Below are 21,780 nucleotides of genomic sequence, written 5' to 3' on the forward strand. Positions count from 1 at the left end.
GGATCTCAAGATCCCCAGGGTCATAGAGGAACATGAAATTGATCAACATTTTTGGGACTTTCTGAATAATTTAGGTTAACTGGGATATATTTTATTAGAGCATTTATTATTGAGCTTCTTCTTTCTGTCATGCACTGTGAACACAGGGCAAACTGCTTTCAGGCCTAAAGATCCCAAATGCATAGCTGAGGTAGCACTGAAAGACTTAAGGTCAGTCCAGATTTTGGCACTCCAAGGGGGAATGGAAAGGGCTCAGGTGTGCTACAACTGTAGCCATCCTGCGAGTGCCCTGTTGCTAATGTGATTCAAGACAGATATTCTGGCATCCCTTGAACTTTGTTTTTATTTGTCATTTCTCTAATATTTCCCTAAAAATAAGTATAATTTCCACTGTACCCAGTGCTAAAATAAGTGTTTTACACCAAAATCTACAGAATGACTAGCAGATGAACTTTATCAGAATAAGAGAAACACATTGGTAGTTTCCATAAACTCTAGAGTCTCTTTTACCCAAAATAAAACCTTTAGAAAGGCTGCTTTAAATTTACCTCCTTAACATTTGTTTTTGTTTCTTCTTGAATGCCTTCTTCCAATGTTTCAGTTGAACCTGATTCCAAAAAAAAAAAAAAAAAAAAGTGTTAATTCAACCACTGAAGCAAGTGACTATTTCTATTAGTCCAACTATCAGATTAGATCAGATTCAAATCACTCACACTCAGGATCTGTGATCTGAAATTGGTGGTAATCTCGTTTGGTTTAAAAAAAAAAAAGGTCACATTTTAAAAAGTGATTATAAGTTTTTTATTATGGAGATTATATAATAAATGTGCAAAAAGTTTGGAAAGTAGAGCGACAAAGTCATCTATCACTCCAATATCCCAAAATACTTTTATATTAATATGTATTGAGGGCCAGGCATGTTGCTGGCAATGAGGATATATAAGAAAGCAGAAGAGTTAAGATGCATGTCTTCTAGGAGTTTTACTTAGTAAAACAGACAGACTAGCAAACATACAAAGAAACATGACATGGTAAAAACAGGACTGTGTGTATGTTGGGCTATGGGAGCACATAGGAGAGTCACATAGTGCCGTTTTGTGAATTTGGGATGTATCAGTGATGGCTGCTTGGAGAAAAAGCTGAGATTTCAAGGATAAGGAGTTAGCTCCATGAAATGAGGAGATGTGGGGAAGAGGATGTATAGAGAATTTCAGGAAAAATGAACAATATGGGGAAAGGCTCAGGAATGGGAGGCCACCAGGTCTTTTATATCAGGTGAACCATTTGTAGTTTGGTATGGCTAGGTTTTAAAGAGTGGGGAGAGAAGGTAGTAGGTGAAAGCAGATGGTGAAGGGCCCAAAACTATGCCCTGTATATGCATAATCATTTTTTAAAGCAGAGAATCAAGGTATTTTATTGTAATTGTTTTTGACAATTTAAATATTTTATTGATACATATTAGTTTTACATATTTTGGGGGTACATATAATAGTTTGATGCCCACATACAATGGGTAATGATCAAATCAGAATAATTGGGATATTCATCATCTCAAACATTTATCTTTTCTTTGTGTTGGGAACATGACAATTCTTCTCTTCTGGCTATTTGGAAATTACTATAATTACTATAATTAACTATAATTATCTATAATTACTGTGCTATTGAATACTAGAACTTATCCCTTCTAATTGTATTTTTGTATCCTTTAGTCAACTTCTCTTCATCATCTGCTTTCCCTTTCCTTCTCAGTCTTTGATAACTATCATGCTACTGTATACTTCTATGAGATCCACTTTTTTAGTGTCCACATATGAGTGAGAACATGTCGCATTTGTCTTTCTGTGCCTGGATTATTTAACTTAAGATAATGACCTCCAGTCTCAAGCACATTGCAGCAAATGAGAGAATTTCATTGTTTTTTATGGCTAGATAATATTCCATTGTGTATATACACACATACACACATATACACACTGCATTTTCTTTATGCATTTGTTGATGAACACTTATGTTGATTTCATATCTTGGGTGTTTGAACAGTGCTGCAATAAACATGGGAGTGAAGACATTGCTTCAACATACTGATTTTATTTCTTTTGCGTATATACCCAGCAGTGGGATTGCTAAATCATATGGTAATTCTAATTTTAGTTTTTTTCTTAAAGAAACACTGTACAGTTTTCCATAATGGCTGTACTACTTTACATTTCCATCAATAGTGTACAAGTGTTCCCCTTTCTTGGTATATTTTCCAGTATTTTAAATTTTTTGTCTTTTTGACAGTAGTCATTCTAAGGTGAAATGATATCTCATTGTGGTTTTGATTTGCATTTCTCTATTTTTAGTGATGTTGAGCATTTTTTTCATATATATGTTGGTCATTTGCATGTCTTCTTTTGATAAATGTCTCTTCAGATGTTTTGCACATTTAAAAATCGAGTACTTGTGTTTTTGCTATGGAGTTATGTTCTTTATATATTCTGGTTAGTAATCCTGTATCAGATGAATAGTTTGCAAATATTTTCCGTTATTCTGTAGGTTGTCTCTTCACTTTGTAGGCTGTTTCCTTTGTTATGCAGAAGCTTTTTAGCTTGATATAATCCCACTTGTTTATTTTGGCTTTTGGTTGCCTGTTCTTTTGTGGCCTTAGGCAAAAAAATCTTCAGACAGGCCGAGTGAGGTCCTATAGCATTTTCCCTTTTTTTTTTTTTTTTTTCTTTTTGTGGTATTACAGTTTTAGGTCTTAAATTTAAGTCTCTAATCCATTTTGAGTTGTTTTTTCTATATGGTAATAGATGGGAACCTTGTTTCATTCTTCTGCATATGGATATGCAGTTTTTCTAGCACCAATTATGAAAGAGACTGTCCTTTTCCCAATATATGTTCTTGGTGCCTTTGTTGAAAATGAGTTGGCTATCAGTGCATAGATTTATTTCTGGATTCTTTATTCTGCTCCATTGATTGAGGTATCTGTTTTTATGCCAGTACCATGCTGTTTTGGTAATTGTAGCTTTGTAGTATAATTTGAAATCAGGTAACGTGATGCCTATGGTTTGTTCTTTTTGCTCAGGACTGCTGTGGCTATTTGGGGTCTTTTGTGGTTCCCTATGGATTTTAGGATTTTTTTTTTCTATGTCTGTGGAGAATGCCATTGATATTTTGATAGGGTTTGCATTGAATTTACAGATTGCTTTGGGTGGTATAGACCAATTTAACAATATTAATTATTCCAGTCTATGAACATGGAATATCTTTCATTTTTTTGTGTGCCTTCTTTGATTTCTTTCAACAGTGTTTTATAGTTTTTCTTGTAGAGATCTTTCACTTCTTAAGTTAAATTTATTCCTAAGTATTTTATTTTTTTGTAGCTATTGTAAATAAGATTGCTTTCTTCATTTCTTTTTCAGACTGATCACTGTTAGCCTATATAAATGCTACTGATTTTTTGTATGTTGGTTTTGTATCCTGCAACCTTACTGGATTTGTTTATCAGTTTTAAGAGGTTTTGGTGTGAAGTCCTTAGTTTTTCTAAGTATGCTATCATGTCATCTGCAAACGAGAATACTTTGACTTCTTCCTTTCCAATTTGGATACCTTTATTTTTTTCTTTCACCTAATTGCTCTGGCTTGGACCACCTGTACTATGTTGAATAGTGGTAAAAGTAGACATCATTTTTGCTTCAGATCTTAGTGGAAAAGCTTTTTAAAATTCTTCCCTGCTTAATACGTTATTAGTTGAGGGTTTGTCATATATGTCACATTTATTGTGTTGAGGTATGTTCCTTCTATATTCAATTTGTTGATGATTTTTATTATGAAAGGATGTTGAATTTTATTGAATACTTATCCTGCATTTACTGAAATGATCATAGGGTTTTCATCCTTGATTCTGTTGATGCAATACATCATATTTATTGATTTGCATATGCTGAACCATCCTTGCATCCTTGAGCTGAATCCCACTTGATCATGATGAATGACCTTTTTAATGTGTTGTTGAATTTAGTTTGCTAGTATTTTGTTGAGGATTTTTGCATCTATGTTGATCAAGGATATTGGCCTGTAGTTTTCTATTTTTCTTGTGTCCTTTTCTGGTTTTGGTATCAGGATAATGCTGGCTTAGTAGAATAAATTTAAAAGTATTTTTTTCTCTTCAATTTTTTTATATAGTTTAAGTAGAATTGATATTAGTTATTATTTAAATATTCATTAGAATTCAGTAGTGAACCCATTAGATCCTGGGGTTTTCTTTAAATGGGAGACTTTTTATTATTGCTTTGATCTTGTTATGTGTTATTGGTCTGTACTGGTGTTCTATTTCTTGATGTTTAAATTTTGATAGGTTGTATGTGTCCAGGAATTTATCCATTTCTTCTAGGTTTTTCAATTTGTTGGTGTATAATTTTTCAGAGTAGTCTATGATGATCCTTTGTATTTCTGTGGTATCAGTTGCAATCTTTATTTTTTAATTTCTGGTTTTATTTATCTGGGGTTTATCTCTTTTTCTTAGTCTAGATAAGGTTTTGTTAATTATCTTTTTTAAAAAACAAAATTTTTTGCCAAATTTTAAAATCATTATTATTTCCAATTTTATTTATTTATGCTCATTTATTATTTCTTTCCTTCTACTAATTTTGGGTTTGGTTTGTTGTCGCTTTCAAGTTCACTGAGGTTGTCATTAAATTTTTTTAAAGTGTTTCTATTTTGGGAGTATGGGCATTTATTGCTATAGACTTCTCACTTAGTACTGGTTTTGCTGTATCTCATAGGTTCTGGAATTTTGTGTTTCCATTTTCATTTATTTCAATAAATTTTTAAAAATTTCCTTTAATTTCTAAATTGACCCATTAGTCATCTAGATGCATGCTTTTTAAATTTCATGTATTTACGCAGTTTCCATAGTTCCTCCTCTTATTGATTTCTAGTTTTATCCCATTGCAGTCAGAAAAGACATTTGATATAGTTTTGACTTTTTAAAAATTGTTGAGACTTGTTTTGTGGCTTAACATGTGGCCTATCCTGGAGAATATTCCATATGCTGATAAGAAAAATGTATATTCTACAGCAGTTGAATGAAATACTCTGTAAATGTCTGTTAGGCTCATTTGGTGTAGAGTCTAGTTTAACTCCAATGTTTGTTAATTTTCTGTCTTGATAATCTGCCCATTGCTATAACTGGGGTGTTGAAGTTCCCTTCTACTATTGTATTGTAATCCACCTCTCCCTTTAGATCTCTTAATACTTGCTTTACATATCTGGGGACTCCGATGTTTAGCACATATGTATATTGACAACTGTTATATCCTCTTGTTTAATTGACCATTATTTATTATATAATGACCTTTTTTGTTTTTTTTATATTTTTGTAAAGGTTTTGATTTAAGGTCCATTTTATCTGATATAAGTATAGCTATTCTTCCCCTTTTGGTTTCTGTTTGCACAGAATATTTTATTCTATCCCCTCATTTTCAGCGTACATGTATCTTTATAGGCAAAGAGTTCTTCTTATAGGCAGCATATAGTTGGGTTTTTAAAAAATTTATTAAGCCATGCTTTGTCTTTTAATTGGAGAACGTAGTCCATTTACATTCATTGTTACTACTAATAGGTAAGGACTTGCTCCTGACATTGTCTTACTTGTTTTCTGGTTGTTTTGTAACTATTCTCCTTTCTTCTTCCTTTCTTACTATCTTCCATTGTGGTTAGTCATTTTTTCTGGTAGTACGTTTTAAATAAGTTATTTAAAACTAATACCAACTTAACTTTGATTGCAAAAAAGAGAGAGAAGAAACAAACACACAAACAAAAACATCTCTATGCAGCAATTCCCTCCTTACCCCACATTTTGATTTTTAATGTCACAATTTGCATTTTATATTGCTTATCTCTTTAAAATTGTCATAGTTAGTATATTTTAAATATTCTGTCTTTTATTCTTCTTAGTAGGGATATAAGTGATTCACACACCATGATTACCATATTAATGTAACAATCACATTGATAGTATTTTCTTTCCATTTGAAGAATTCCCTTTAGCGTTCCTTATAGGACAGGTTTGGTAGTGATAAATCCCGTCAACATTTTTTTTTGTCTGGGAAAGTCCTTATTTCTACTTTTTTTCTGAAGTTTAGCTTTTCTGAGTATAGTATTTGTGCTTGGCAGATTTTTTTTTTTTTTTTCTTCAGCACTTTGAATATATCTATCTACTCCTCCTGGCCTGTAAGGTTTCTGTTGAGAAGCCTGCTTTCAGGCATATTGGATTTCCCTTACATATTATTTCCTTCTTTTTTTTCCTCATTGCTTTTGCTCAAAAGTCCCTATTGCTTTCTTTATCTTTGGCTTTTGAGTACCTGATTATAATGTTTTGGGTTATTCTTATTTGAGTTAAATCTGATTGATGACTTAATCTTTTTGTATCTAGATATTTGTCTCTTTGTCCAGGTCTGTAAAGTTTTCTGTTATTTATTAAAACAAACTTTATACATCTCTTTCTTTCTCAGTTCTCTTTTTAACTTCAAAAACCAAAACATTTGTTCTTTTGATGTTGTCACCTAGACCTTGTAAGATAGCTTTATTAATTTTTGTGTTCTTTTTCTCCTCTGACTGTATTTTTACTTGTCTTCAACTTCACTGATTCCTTCTTCTATTTGATCAATTCTGCTCTTGATGCTATTTCATTAATTTTATTTTCAGCTTTAGGATTTCTGTTTGATTTTTTAAAATTTTGATCTCTGTTAAATTTCACTGATAAATTTCTGAATTCATCCTGTGTTTTCTTGAAATTCAGAGAGCTTCCTTAAAATGTTTTTTTGAATTCTTTGAGAGATCACACATCTCCATCATTTTAGGGTTGGTCTCTGACATGTTATTTTGTGTATTTGGTGAGGTCATATTTCTCTAAATATTCTTGATGCTTGTGGACATGTACATTGAGGGATTAGGTATTTATTTTAGTCTCCACAGTTTACCTTTGCCTGTCCCTGTCTGCCTTTGGAGAGCCTTCCATGGATTCTGGCAGACTGATTGTTTAGTTACCTGAATCTGTCATCACCGGAGCCCTTTCAGCACTAGAGGATGCTTACCAAGACTCTCACAAGGTTTTCAAGGTTGATGTAGTTTTAAGGCCCAGATGGACCTGGGGAAGTCCTAAGGAGGGTTCTGGGGTTGTGTGGGAGTGCTGGTCTGGAAACGGTCCCAATGGCCCAGATGGATGTGACTCTTTGCCCATCTCTGCAGGGATATGTTGGGTCCCTGATTGCAGTGAGAGGGGTTGAAGTTGAGGCTGGGCCCCCTTGGGATCTGCCAGAGAAAAGAGGTTGATGGGCCTGTATTGTTGGCTTAGTTGGGCATGCATCACCCAGCAGGTCCCTGCACAAGCAAGGCAATTCCTTGACTGTAGCTGGAGGAGCCAGAGCTGAGACTGTCCCCGCAGGATCTGTTGTGGGACAGAGGCTGGAGAGGTCAGTCTTGCTTCTGAGTAGTGCACATTACCCAGCACAGACAGGATAGCTCCCTGATGCAGCAGGAGGGGACAAAGCTGAGACAAAGCCCTCTGGGGATCTGCTGTGAGACGGAGGCTGGCATGCCTGTCACATCAACTCATATAGGTATGTGTTTCCTAGTAGGTCCCTGAACAGATGGGATAGTTCCCTGACTGCAGCAGGAAGGGCTGGAACTGAGACTGGGTTGATTTGGGATCTGCTGTGGGACACAGGCTGGAGAGTCTTGTCTTATTGCTTCAGAGGGGCCCGCTTGGCAGGTTTCAGCACAGAGGGGATAGTTTACTGGTTGCAGTGGGAGGAGCCAGACCTGAGACTTGGTGCCATCAGGATCTACTGTGAGTTGGAAGTTGGTAAGTCTGTCAGGGGGCCTCAGACTCCCCGGTTGTGTGATATGGGTGATTCTCTCTCTGGATCCTTGTGTGAGCAGCTCTGAGCTGGGACCTCAGCTGAGAGTTGTTGAAGCCAAACCACAGGGAAACTTTCAGATTCATCACTGAGATAGATGTCAGCAGGCAGGTGAGTTTCTCTGCCAAGGCACAAGTATGCATGATACTTCCTGGATCCCTTGACAGATGGTTTTGGATTCAGGCTCAAGACCAAATGAGGAAGGAGCCAAGTCCCTTGGAGGACAGGACAATTTCAGGACTTGAATGTGGAAGTAACCTTGTAGTATCAGCTACCTGGAGTCAATCTGCATTCTCAAAATGATGCTCCTAGGTTGTGAGCTACATGAAGACTTCACACACTCCTACCTAAATTTTGAGGCTCCTGCAGAGAGGCTTTGGGCCATGTATGGGGACAGAATTCTTTTTTTGTTGTGGGATATATGAATGGATTACCTTCTATTCCATTATCTTGGTTATGCCACTCTGTATATGCTTAATCTTAAGGTCAGTGGGGACCCATACAATGACAGTATTTTGTGTCCACATAGATGTAAAATTATATGATTGTACATAATAAAGATTAAATTCATTTAAATTAGTAACATAATGTTATATTCTTGGTATTTTTACTTGATGTATATCACTGGGTTTACTTTAACTTTTGGTTTAGGTTTGGGGGTACATGTGAAGGGTTTGTTACATATGTAAACAGGTTGTCACAGAAGTTTGCTGTATATATTATTTCATCACCTCGGTATTAAGCCTAGTACTCAACAGTTATCTTTTCTGCTCCTCTCCTCCCTCCCATCCTCCCCCTTCAAGTAGACCCCAGTGTCTGCTATTTCTTTCCTTGTATCACTGGTTTTTCAAAAGTTATAATATGGAAAATCAAGTTTTTAATGCTTATATAATATTCAATCACGTTGACTGATGTACTGATTTAGTTAACCATTCATTTATCATTATACATTTTTATTATTTCTTATATTTTATTTTTATAAATAATGTTCAATTATCATTTTCCTTTTTAGCTTTATATATCTTTAGGATAAATATTTAGACATATTATTTAGTCAAAGGATATAAACTCTTTTTTGGCTTTTGGAATCTCCTGATGAATTTACTTTATTGTTTGCATTGCTATTAATAAAGTAAGAATGTGTATCAGATTCACTACATTGGTTTGGTCTAGAGGTATTATAATTCTTATAAAATTTCACAAATTAAATAGACCAAATACATAATTTGCTTCTGTAAATATTAACGGCGTTGAACATTTTTCACCTTGTGTTTTCAATGCAAGTTTTCACCTGTGAATTGTCTTTGGTTTATCTCTTGATTGGTAATATTTTTTATAGACACAGGGTTTTAAAATTGATTTCTATATTTCTGAATTTTGAACATTATTTCTCTTTTAGTGAATTGATCAATTAAATTCTATTATCTTACTTATTCAATAATTTTTAAATTTTTAAAATTTATCTCACGATTCAATTTAAAATTTTTGATTTAAAATGGAAAATTTAAATTAAATTTTTAAATTTGTCTCAAAAGTATTTTTCAAATTTTAATCAAGGGCTTAATAGTAGTGATTAAATAATCATATATGTTACGATTAAAGTTTTATCTATTAAAATCTGTATGAAGAATAGGCTTTATATTAAAGTTATTCATCTAGTTCCAGTGATTTATGTTTGTTGTTCAGACAGTACAATGGTATTTTTAATGTTATTGCTATATAACATATCTTAATTTGGGGAAACAGTTAGTAATTCCCTCATTAACCTTTTTTTGTATCATTTTGATAATTATGCACTTTTGTTCTTATGGATGAAATATATAATAATTTAAAAACATAACTTCAATATTGTCTGTCTGAACTCATACATTGAATAGCAAATGTGGCAGTTAAAAGGATTCCTCAATACATTACGCAGAATGCAAACAACAGTTTCCAAATATACATATGACTATTTTATAAAGGAAAAGTAAGTTCTTACAATTGCTCAAAGAAATCTAACTCACGTATTAATCCTGGTGTAAGAGAACTTTTATGTTTAGGAATAAACTTTCTAGTATTCAGTCTGAATGCTTTCATGTTAGTTGGAGTTTGAATAATCACTACTTTTGTGAAATCTTCAATACCTTTTATCTGAAAGTTGACAGAATGCAAGTTAATTTCTGAGCAAATATCCTACGATTAAAAATTTCTCTAGTAAGCTGCTATTTCTGGCTTTCTCTAAGGATCTGGGAAAAATGGAAAATATTAAATCAACACAAATAAAATTGATATCTTAAAATACTTGGATATGTTGGTTTTGCAAAAGTCAATATTCCATATACATTCATTGATTTTTAAATATTTCTATTCCATATGAAAAAAATGATTAAGAATGAATCACCAATGGCCCTTTAAAAATCATCCAGAGACTTTTTCTACATGACAGAAAGAAAGTTTAATGAAAAGAATTAAACTTTCTTTCTGCCATATAGAAATATTTCAAAATATTCTTCCATCCTGTGGTTGTTTTCAACATAGTTTGAATCACATTGGTACCCAAATCCACAATGAGTAGGGCTCTGTGTCTACGGAAGTAAGTAGAGAAAGTTTACCAGGCTTCAGGCTCTTGCTTGACTGTCTGAATTCTCAACAAGCACCCACACCAAATTTCTGTTATGTGTTCAAGGATAGAGGTAGAGAGCAGCATAGTGGAGAACGTTTCACTTCTTGTCATTAAGCATTACGTCAGTGCTGCTGATGTCCACTTAGAAAATTTTCTTGTGATCATTTTTCACCTTGGGATCCCTCCCATCCCCATTACACTTTTTCCTTATGTCCAAAATCTACCCTGTAAGTGCTTTCATCCTAGCTGTAAAACATTTTGTTAATATATTTACTTATTTGTTTCTTTCCACTTGGTTGAGAGATCTCTTGAGGATAAGTTGTAAGTATCCTTTTTTTTTTTTATCATTTCAATATATAGCACTATATACAAGCATATTTTAAATAATTCTGAGTCCTCTTTGAATTACTTTTTGTAGCTGTATCTTTCATGTTCCCTGATTCCTTTTGATGTGTGCCTCTCTGATTCTCCCCCAACACAAAACAATACACACACACACATACTTCTTTCCTTCTTTACATGGCTCAGGTTCTCATTTTGATTGGCAGGGGAACTCAATTAACAGTTTAAATATGAGAAGACATTCACTTTCAAAGCAGCTGTGGAAATACTACTAATACTCAATTCAGCATCAGTCTGGCAGAACCTTTCTAGAGCATTGTGGGTACAGTTTTTCTGCAACTTGTGAGTAAAATAAATGCACCCTCTTTTGCAATGAATAACTGTACCAAAATCTAACTGTAGCCAAAATGTCCAGCTTGGCCTTCATAGGCATTGGATAGGAATAGCTTATGCTTGGGCTAGCAAGTGCCAAAGCAGTCAATGAACTTGGTGCGTGTGGGCGTATGTGGGTGTGGTTGTGGGTATAAGTGAGTGTTTATGGAGTGGTGGGAAAAGGGAGAATATTGGAAAGTGAAAAGCTTAAGATTATACTGACAGTTTTCCTGATGTTAATACATTGTTGGACATATGGCATGTTGACCTGAAGACAGGAATCAGTATTTCTTTACCTGATGGCATGTTATAGGAATTAAGAAAGGTGCTCTATAAGATTTTCGTAACTGACAATCTTCTACAGCTCCATGTATGAGGATAACATAGATTACATTTTCATCATAGATATCAGTTTTGGTGGTCATTGGTATATCTTCTATATAAATATTAGAGAGCTGTAGCTGCATCTTGTAGTTCCAATCCTGTTTTAAAAACACAATTTCAGTCTATTATTAGTTTATGAAGTTTTATATTCATAAATAGTCAATTATAATGTTTTAATGCCATTCCATTCAAAGAAAGAAAGACAAGTTTATACAAGCACTTCCTACCTCATAAGACAAGTGTTCTCTGATTTTTCTGGCTGTAATAGTGAGTCCAATTTTTAGCCACATTTTACGTTCAATGAGAGGACAGCATTGCTTAAAAGCATCATACAAGTGAGTTTTGGGAATAAAATATGTCTGGAAAAGAAGGATGTAAATTTGGTATTTTAATTTGTGCACTATGTTTTAAGGAATAAAGTTTTTTTGTTTATGTACACCATTAAAGCTAATAATTTAATTAGGTAAGATTCACATAATAGCCTGGAAACTTAATAAAATGTATCTATCAATGAAAATTGGTATGTTCTTTCCCTATGTTCTTGTTGACTTTGTCAAAATCAGTTGGCTGTAAAATGTGGCTTTATTTCTGGGTTTTTAAATTTGGTTCCATCCATGTATGTGTATATTTTTATACCAGTATCATGCTGTTTTGATTACTATATCTTTATAGTATAATTTGAAGTTAGGTGATGTGATTCCCCCAGCTTTGTTCTTTTTGCTTCGGATTGCTTTGGATATTTGAACTCATTTTTGGTTCCATATGAATTTTAGGAGAGTTTTTTTCCAATTCTGTGAAAAATCATGGCATTTTGATAGATACTGCATTCGATCTATAGATTGCTTTGGGCAGTGTGGTCATTTTAACAGTACTAATTCTTCTGATCCATGAGCATAGCATGTTTTTCATTTGTTTGTGTCATCTAAAATTTCCTCCATAAATGGTATTGGGAAAATTTGATTGCTTTATGCAAAACAATAAAACTAGACCCTTTATCTCTCAACATATTTTAAAAAATCAACTCAAGATGAATTAAAGACTTAAACATTAGATCCCAAACTATAAACATGCTGGGAAAAAACCTAGAGAAAACTCTTCTGGACATTGGTGTAGGCAAAGAATTAATGACTAAAACCCCAAAAGCACATGCAACAAGAACAAAAATAGACAAATGGAACATAATTGACCTAAATAGCTTCTGTACCACAAAAATAAATAATCAAGTGAACAGGCAACCTATTCACTGTGAGAAACAAAAACCCTGCAGAATGGGAGAATATATTTGCAAACTATGTGTCTGACAATGGACTAATGTCCAGAATTTACAAGGAACTCAAATAGCCTGTCTGATTAGTGTAACGTGATATCTCATTGTGATTTTCATGTGCATTTTTCTGATGATTAATGATTTTGAACATTGTTTATATACCTGTTGCCCATTTGTATGTCTTCTTTTGAGAAATGTTTATTCAGGTCCTTTGCTTATTTTTAATTGTATTATTTATTTTCTTGCTGTTGAGCTCTGAGTTCCTTATATATTTTAGATACAAATCCATTATCAGATGTATGATTTACGCATATTTTATTTTTTATAAGATAAAAAATAGAAAACAAATTACTAAAAATTATTTGACCTTTTTAGATAAATATATGCCTCTATAAATATGTTGAGGGGATCAAACTTTTTAGGCAAAAATAAAATGCTTATGCTAAAAGTGAATAGACCATTGGTTACTAAGAATAAAACTTCTATGAATAGTCAAAAACAAGTTTTGTGTACATTGGATTTTATTTCTCTTGGGTCAGTATCTTTTATTTGTGTAGTATAGGACATGTATATTTAACTTTTGTAAGCAACTGACAAACTGTTTCAGACCAAAACCACTGTTCAAATTAAAATCTCTGTTTCAGAAGTTGTTTCAACATTTTACACTCTCATCAGCCATGTATGAAAATTTCAGCCAGGAGCGGTGGCTCATGCCTGTAATCTCAGTACTTTGGGAGGCCAGGGAGGCTGAGCACCTGAGGTCAGGGGTTTGAGATCAGCCTGGCCAACATGGCGAAACACCGTCTCTACTAAAAATACAAAAAATAGCTGAGTGTGGTTGCGTGTGACTGTAATCCTAGCTACTCGGGAGGCTGAGGCGGGAGAATCACTTGAACCTGGAAGGCAGAGGTTGCAGTGAGCTGAGATCGGGAGCCACTGCACTCCAGCCTGGGAGGCAGAGTGAGACTCTGTCTCAAAAAAAAAAAAAAAAAACAAAAAACACGAAAACAAAATTTTAGTTGCTCCATGTCCTTGCCAATACCTGTTAGTGTTTTTATTTTTAGGCAATGTAGTAGGTGTGTATTGACATACCACTGTGGGTTTAATTTGCATGTTTCTGGCAGCTAATGATGGTGAACATCTTCAAGTGTTTATTGGCCATTTGTATATTCTTTGTAAAGTGTCTGTTCACATTCTTTGCCCAGTTTTTAATTCAGTAGTTTGTCTTCTTATTTTTGAATTGTAAGAGTTGTTTATAGATTCTTTTATCAAATCCTTTTGTTGGGGAACTTTTGAAAAGTTCCTAAGCCCATGACTCATATTTTTCCCTGATCCTGTTGCTCATATTTTTTGTAATGTCTTTTGAAGAGCAGAACATTTTTAATTTTAGTGACATCCAATTTATCAATATTTCTTTTTATGGTTAATACTTTTAAAAAAATCCTGGCTAAGAAATCTTTGCCTACCTTAAGTTCTCCTATGTTTTCTTCTATAATTTATATAGTTCTATCTTTCATGTTAAAGTGTATGATCATGCCACATTACATTTTGGGCCTAGTACATGGGGATCAAGGTTCATTGCTTCTGCATGGATATTCAGTGTTTTCAGGATTATTTGTTGAAAATATTGTAATTTTTCCATTGAGATAATTTGATTCTTTGTCGAAAATCTATTGACTATGTATGTGTGGATTTACATATGGATTCTCTTTTCTGTTGCATTGATCTCTACATCCTGACCTAAAGCCAACGTCATGTGGCCTTAATTACACGGGTTGTATATCTTTAAATCAGGTAGTGTAAATCATCTAACTTTTTTATATTTGTCTATTGTAGCTCCTCTGCATTTTCATATATATTTTACAAAAAGAGTCTGTGGAGATTTTGATTGAGGTTGTGTTGAATCTATAGATCAATTTATGAAGAATGGATATCTTAATAATATTATGGGCTCTAATTCACAAATACAGTGTACTTCTCCATTTTTTAAATCTTTTTTCAGTTATCTAGGAAATATTCCATAACTTTCATTGTAGAATTATTCCATGTATTTCATTAACTTTACGTCTATCCCTTTTATATTTTGATTATTTTTGTAAAAAGAGTTAAAAATTTTATTTCCAGTTGTTTGTTACTAGTATATGAAAACATAATTAATTTTTGGAATTTGGACTTGTATCTTGCCACCTTACTAAATTCATTATAGATTCTAGTTATTTTTGGTAGAATCTTAAAAATGTAGATATCATGCCATCTTGCAGAGACAATTTTAGTGCTTTCTTTTGTAATTTTTAAGTCAGTTTATTTCTTTTTCTAGCCCTATTCTACTAGCTAACAACTCCAGTAGAATACAGAATAGAATTGGTAAGAGTGAACGTTCTTGTCTTGCTCTCAGTCTTATTGTCTTAGTTTTTCATCACTAGATGTGATGTTAGCTGTAAATTTATAATAAATGCCCATTATTGAGTTCAGGAAGTGTCATTCTATTCTGAGTTTTTGGAGATTTTTTAAAAGAATGTTACATTTTGTAAAATTCTTTTTGTTCTATATCAAATATCTTATATAAATTTTCTGTTTTTTTAAATAATGTGTTGAATCACAATGGTTGATTTTCAAATGTCGAATCAATCTCATATTCCTAAAATAAAGCTTATTTATTTAGTTTTGATGTCTAATCCTTTTAATATATTCCTGGATTCAACTTGCTAATATCTTATTAATGATTTTTTGTATCCACATTAATGTGGGATATTGGTCTGTAATTTTCTTTTGCTGAAATGTTTTCTCAAGGTTTAGTATTTGTTTACACTGGTCCCATAATATGCACTGGAAAGCTTTTTTTCCTCCTTTGTTTCCTGATAAAGTCTGTGTAAGATTCACGTTATTTCTTCCTGAAATATTTGATAAAACTCATCAGTAAAACCATCTGGCATGGAGTTGTTTTTGTGGGAAGGATACAAATTCCAAAAATTTCAGTATGTACGGGACTACTAAAAAGTTCTAGTCCTTAAGTAAAATTTGACATGTGTGTGCTTTTTAAAATTTTTTCATTTAGGTTTAGGGATACAGGTGCAGGTTTGTTATATAGGTGAATTACATTTTGCAGGGATCTGGTATACTGATAATTTCATCACCCAGTTAATAAGCATAATAGTACATGATATGTAGTTTTCTGATCCTTACCTTCCTCCCTACACTCCACTCTCAAGTAGGCTCTGATGTCTCTTGCTCCCTTTTTTGTGTCCATATGTACTTGATGTTTAGCTCCATTTATAAGTGAGAACATGCAGTATTTGCTTTTCTGTTCCTGTGTTAGTTTGCTAAGGATAATGGTCTCCACCTCCATCTATGTTGCTGCAAAGGACAGGATCTCATTCTTTTTTATGGCTGCATAGTATTCCATGGTGTGTATGTACCACATTTTCTTTATCCATTCTACTGTTGATGGGCATTTAGGTTGATTCCATGTCTTTGCTGTTGTGACTAGTGCTGCAAAGAACATACACATACATGTGGCTTTATAGTAGAATGATTTATATTCCTTTCTGTATATACCCAATAATAAAATTGTTGGGTTGAATGGTAATTCTGTTTTAAGTTCTCTTGGAAATTGCCAGCATTCTTTCCACAATGACTGAACTAATTTACATTTCCCTCAGTAGGATATAAGCATTCCCTTTTCTCCACAGCCTTGCCAGCATCTGCTATTTTTTGACTTTTTAATAATAGTCATTCTGACTGGTGTGAGATAGTATCTCATTGTGTTTTGATTTGTATTTCAAATGTAAATGGTTAGTGATCATCAGAATTTTTTCATATGCTTGATGGCCACGTGTATGTCTTCTTTAGAAAAGTGTCTGTTCATATGGTTTGCCCACTTTTTAAAGGGGTTGTTTGTGTTTTGCTTGTTAATTTGTTTAAGTTTCTCAGAGATTTTGGCTTATAAACCTTTGTCAGATGCATAGTTTGCAATCATTGTCTTCCATTCTGTAAGTTGTTGCTCCTGGGGGCTCCACCTCCATGAAATGTGGAGCTGCTGTTACTGGTCAGCTGGAGGAGTGGGTTGTGTGTACCGTTGTCACGACCTTGGGGTTTTTCTTGGTGGGGATGAGGGAGCCAAAAGCTCACAGGGAGGAAAGATTGGTCTTTCTTCTGTCTGGTACCTGTGGCATGTGGTAAACTTGGGTGTAGCCCTCAGGCTTTTTGTTTCTTCCCCAGACCAAGGGCAGCAGGGATTCAATTGTTACTGTGGCAGTGGCAGGAGCGGGGATGCACTTGTATGCCTCTAGAAGCCTCTCCCTCGGGAAACTCTGGGCCACTACCAGTGAGTATGCTCAGTTGTGGATGGAGCAACTGTTCTACTTTCATGAGCCAGGGGCCCTGCCTTGTGAAGAGTGGGGGCAGTGATACCCTTCCATATGGTGGCTGGACTCCCCTCCATATGGTGGCTGCCATGTGCTGGAGGTGCCAGCATAATGACTAGGCCCTTTGTTCCTTTCCAGTGTCAGGGCTGTAAGGGCTGAGTCACTGCAACTGTAGTGGCAGAGGGGTTGTGAGTTGACTCTATGATTTCCTCCTTGAAGAAATGCTGGGCTGTCTTTGATTGTGGTGATCAGGCAAGAGTTGGGTCATTGTGCTGGAGTCCCAGGCCAGGTGGCCCTGTTCATTGAGGAAAAGTGAGGATCAGGATCTGCGTAGAGAACAGTCTGGCCACTTTTCTGTGAGGTGGTTGCTCTTTGCTGGGGTTCCGGACCAGCCTCTGATCCCTACAGACTCTCTGGATCCTAGAGACAGCAAGGGCAAGGGCTGCAAGACAGCAAGGATGGCAGCCCCCGGCTCCCACTGGGAGTTCTGTCCAGGGAGTTGCAGAACTGCTATTGGCTCAATAGCCCTGACAAGGGGTGGCTGGAGCTCCAGGCCTGGAGACCTGCCCGGTGAGGAGATGTGGGAACTAGCCCCATGTGACAGTCTGGCCACTTTTCCATAGGGCTGCTGCGGTATGCTGGGGGTCCGCTCTAGTCCCTAGTCACCTTGGACTTTCTTGCACCTGAAGGTAACAACAATGAGTGGAGGCTGCAAAGCAGCAGAGATGGTGGCCTGCCTCTCCCTCTGGGAACTCTGCCCCAGGGAGGTATGAACCTATCGCCAGCCTGAACACACCTGTAGGAGGTAGCTGGAGACCCTGGTCAGGAGGTCCCAACCAATGAAAAGGAATGGGATCAGAGACCTACTTAAAATAACAGTCTGACCATGTTTTCATAGAGCAGCTGTACTAGCTGGGGGTCCGCTCCAGTCTCCAGTTGCTTTGGACTCTTCAAAGCCCGAAGGCAAGAATAGCTAAGTTGACCAAACAGCAAAGATGGTGGTCCATCTTCCCCTGGAGCTCTGTACCAGGGAGGTTTGAAACCCAGTTGGCCAACACCAGCAGCAGTGATTGGAGGACCCCAGTTGGGAGATTCTGCCTAGTGAGGAGAAATGGGATTTGGGATCTGCATGAATCAGAAGTCTGACTGCTTCTCCATAGTACTGCTGGGCAGTGCTGAGGGTCTGCTCTAGTCCCTAGTTGCCACCGATTTGTTAGAGCCCTAAGGCAACTGTGACTGAGGCTCTGAAACAGCAAAGGTGGTGGCCTGCCCTACCTGCTGGGAGCTCTTTCTCAGAGAGATGCAACACTGCTACCCATGGCTGGCTGGATTTCTGAGCCAGTGGGTCTTATCATGTGATGTACCATGGGCCTGCAGACCATCATTGGTCAGTCCCTTGTATTCAGTCCCTCTCCTAGGAGTAGGTATGGGAGTCTAACTTCTGCTGAGGGTTGCAGCTGCTTTTTCCAGGAGGCCTGGGTATCTAAGGCTCCTAGGACGCCACATGTGCCTGAGTGACTGTTCTACTGAAACTCCACATAGTCCTACATGTCAGACTGCAGGCCCTAGTGGAGTGGGTTCATGAGGGGATCTCCTGACTGGAGGGTTGCAAAGATCCATGGGAGAAGCATGGGTTCCTGGGACTGCTTATTCGTTCACTGTTTCCCTGGGCAGGTGAGGTTCCCCTGACTCTGTGTTGCTCCCAGGTGGGTGGTCATCCTGCCTTGCTTCTCTCCATTCTCCATGAATTGAGTTGTTTCCTTGATTAGTCCCAACGTGTGGACCTGGATGCATCAGTTGAAAATGCTATATTTACTTGCCCCTTCCATCCCTCTCTGTGAGAGTGGCACACACCAGCTGCTTCTAGTCAGTCATGTTGGCCACCTCTCTCCAGAATCCATTTTTAACAACTGGTTTAAAGTCTTTGACCAATCTACAATCTGGACAATCTCCATGACGGTTTTTACTCAATGCTTTACTCCTCACCTTTTATACTATAGATCACAATTTCATGCTTCTTTGCTTGTTTTGTAATTCATGGTTGTTCATGATAACACTACAGAGATTCTAGATTATTTTATCTTCCTCTGAAAATTATGATTTTTGTTATAGTAGGCAGTTCATTTACCATCTGATCACACTGAGCTTGTACATCTGGATTTTACGATTTGCTTGAGTGAATCAGTAGAAAACCTCAGGTATCTAAGACAGTGTAACTTGGTGGTTCTTAACCTCCAGACTCTGTCTCAACCATGTATGCTGTCAGGGCTTGCTCCAAGGCTTTGTTAGGTCTTAGAATAAGAGCAAGCCTTCTTCGAGGTCATGATTCTTACTCCTAAGGCCTATTCTTTCCACATCTCAGCTGAGGTCTCTCAGCTGTGGGCCTGAGATTTTAACAGATCTTTCCTTTCTGTTAGGTATCTTGACTTCTTGACTCCTGGTATGTTTCTCTCTCTCTTTTTGTGACAGAGTCTTGCTCTGTCACCCAGGCTGGAGTGCACTGGCGTGATCTCGGCTCACCGCAACCTCCACCGCCTGGGTTCAAGCAATTCTCCTGCCTCATCCTTCAGAGTAGTTGGGATTACAGGCATACGCCACTGCGTCCAGCTAATTTTTGTATTTTTTTGGAGCCGGGGTTTTGCCATGTCGGCCAGGCTGGTCTCAAACTCCTGACCTCAGGTGATCCACCCGCCTCAGCCTCCCAAAGTGCTAGGATTACAGGCGTGACCTGCCGCGCCTTGCCTGACTCTTGGTATCTCTCTACCTTTCTTAACAATCTGGTAAATCTAGTTGTGTCTCATCCTAGGCATTTGCAGCCTGTCTCTCAACCAAGGACTTGTGGAGAACCACCACACAGACTACTTGGGTCTTTCTCTGTGTAAGACTTTCTCTTACTTCCCACTCTGCAGATTCTAGCCAGGTTAGTTTCCACAACTTCTGATGTCTCATTTCTCAGCTTAGCAGGATTGCCATCTTCTGCTTGGATTCTTATTGCATCATGGTCAGGAAATGATCCTAAGCGGAGGATTGGGTGAATGTAGGGCTTACCTTGTGAGTTTCTCATCTGTTAGTTTTGGATGATATAAGTTTACCTATATAACAAACCTGCACATGTACCCCTGAACCTAAAATAAAAGGATTAAAAGAAAATAATTTTCAAAAAAAATTTAAATAGAAAAAAAATCACATTTGCCACATATATTTTATTAAGTTTTAGGTTGGTTTTTTAATAGAGGATGTGCTGCTCTGTTACATGTAGCTTCATAATAGCCCGAAGCAGAAGGCTAGAGGGTTTTTATGCAAATTCCTGGTATCATAAATATATAATTTTATTTTCAAACATTTTAATGATAGAGATATTTTAAGTATATAACATATGTGATTATATGCCAAAAATAAAAATGTCATTTCGTATTCTGTTCACAGTAAAATGTCCTAAATTATCTCAAATAGGCCTCTTTATAATTGGTTTGTTCAAATTAGAGCAATTGTATTTATTTGGTTATTATATCTCTTAAGTCCATTTTTAATAACTTTCCTTTGCCTTCTTCCCCTCCACCACTACACACTTTTTTTTTTTTTTTAAACAGAGACAGAGTCTGGCTCTGTTACCACTCTGGAGTGCAGTGGTGCAATCATGGCTGACTGGAACCTTGGGTTCCTGGGCTCAAGCAATCCTCCCTCCTCAGCCTCCCAAGTAGCTGGAACTACAGGCATGTGTCACCGTGCCTGGCTAATTTCTTTTTTATTTTTTGCGGATATGTTGCAGGACAGTCTCAAACTCCTGGCCTCAAGCAATCCTCCTGCCTCAGCCTCCCAACGTTTTGGGATTACAAGCATGAACCACCATAACTGCTACTCCATTCACTTTTTATGCCATTGATTTGTTAAAGAAATCAGGTTATTTGTCTACAGACTCTTCCACATTCTAAATTTAGCGATTATTCCCTCTTGGTGTCAATGAACTGGTTTCTCTCCTTCCTGTATTTTCTGTAAACTGATTCAATCTACAGACTTGAAGAACTTCAGATTTTTTCTTTTGTGAGACTTTGTGGGTGGTGCTAGCATTTCCGCTGCGTCACATCATGAGGTACATTATGCCTGGTTTCCTATTTAGTGACACTAATATTGACCAATGTCCTTAGGTAGTATTTCCTTCATTATAAAGTTTTCTATTAACATTCACTCAGTAGTTTTAGCATCAACAGAAGGTTGTTTCCTAGATCTATTATTAGTGATGTCACAATGGAGATTTTCTGATTCTCTCATTCTGTGTTTATTAGTTGAAATTCTATATAAAATTTTTCCTCATCTAAAAAGCTACTTTGAAAGAGTTCATAGAAGAAAGGCAAGATAAATGTTTACTTCTTTCTCTTAAAAAATCCATTTTCAGAGTAATAAAATGATATCCTAGCAACCTCAGTAAAAATTTAAAAAATTAGCCTCATTATCAATGTATGGATTTTCACATATTTATGGAGTTTAATTATTTACAGTCATTATTCTTTTTGAGTTCAAATTAAGCCAGTGGGAGCC

At 36.1% G+C, this 21,780-nt stretch overlaps 1 protein-coding gene across 1 annotated transcript in view; it reads right to left on the minus strand.

Annotated features, from left to right (window-relative positions):
- Window positions 1-21,780, minus strand: part of SLC9C1 (solute carrier family 9 member C1) — a 132,777-nt gene that overhangs the window by 19,522 nt on the left and 91,475 nt on the right. Inside the window, 4 exon segments of the mRNA XM_023211500.3 lie at window positions 549-607; window positions 9,917-10,043; window positions 11,526-11,711; window positions 11,841-11,972. Coding sequence (XP_023067268.3) covers window positions 549-607; window positions 9,917-10,043; window positions 11,526-11,711; window positions 11,841-11,972 — 504 coding nt within the window.

This window comes from Piliocolobus tephrosceles, chromosome 2 (assembly GCF_002776525.5).
Source record: "Piliocolobus tephrosceles isolate RC106 chromosome 2, ASM277652v3, whole genome shotgun sequence".
NCBI lineage: Eukaryota > Metazoa > Chordata > Mammalia > Primates > Cercopithecidae > Piliocolobus > Piliocolobus tephrosceles.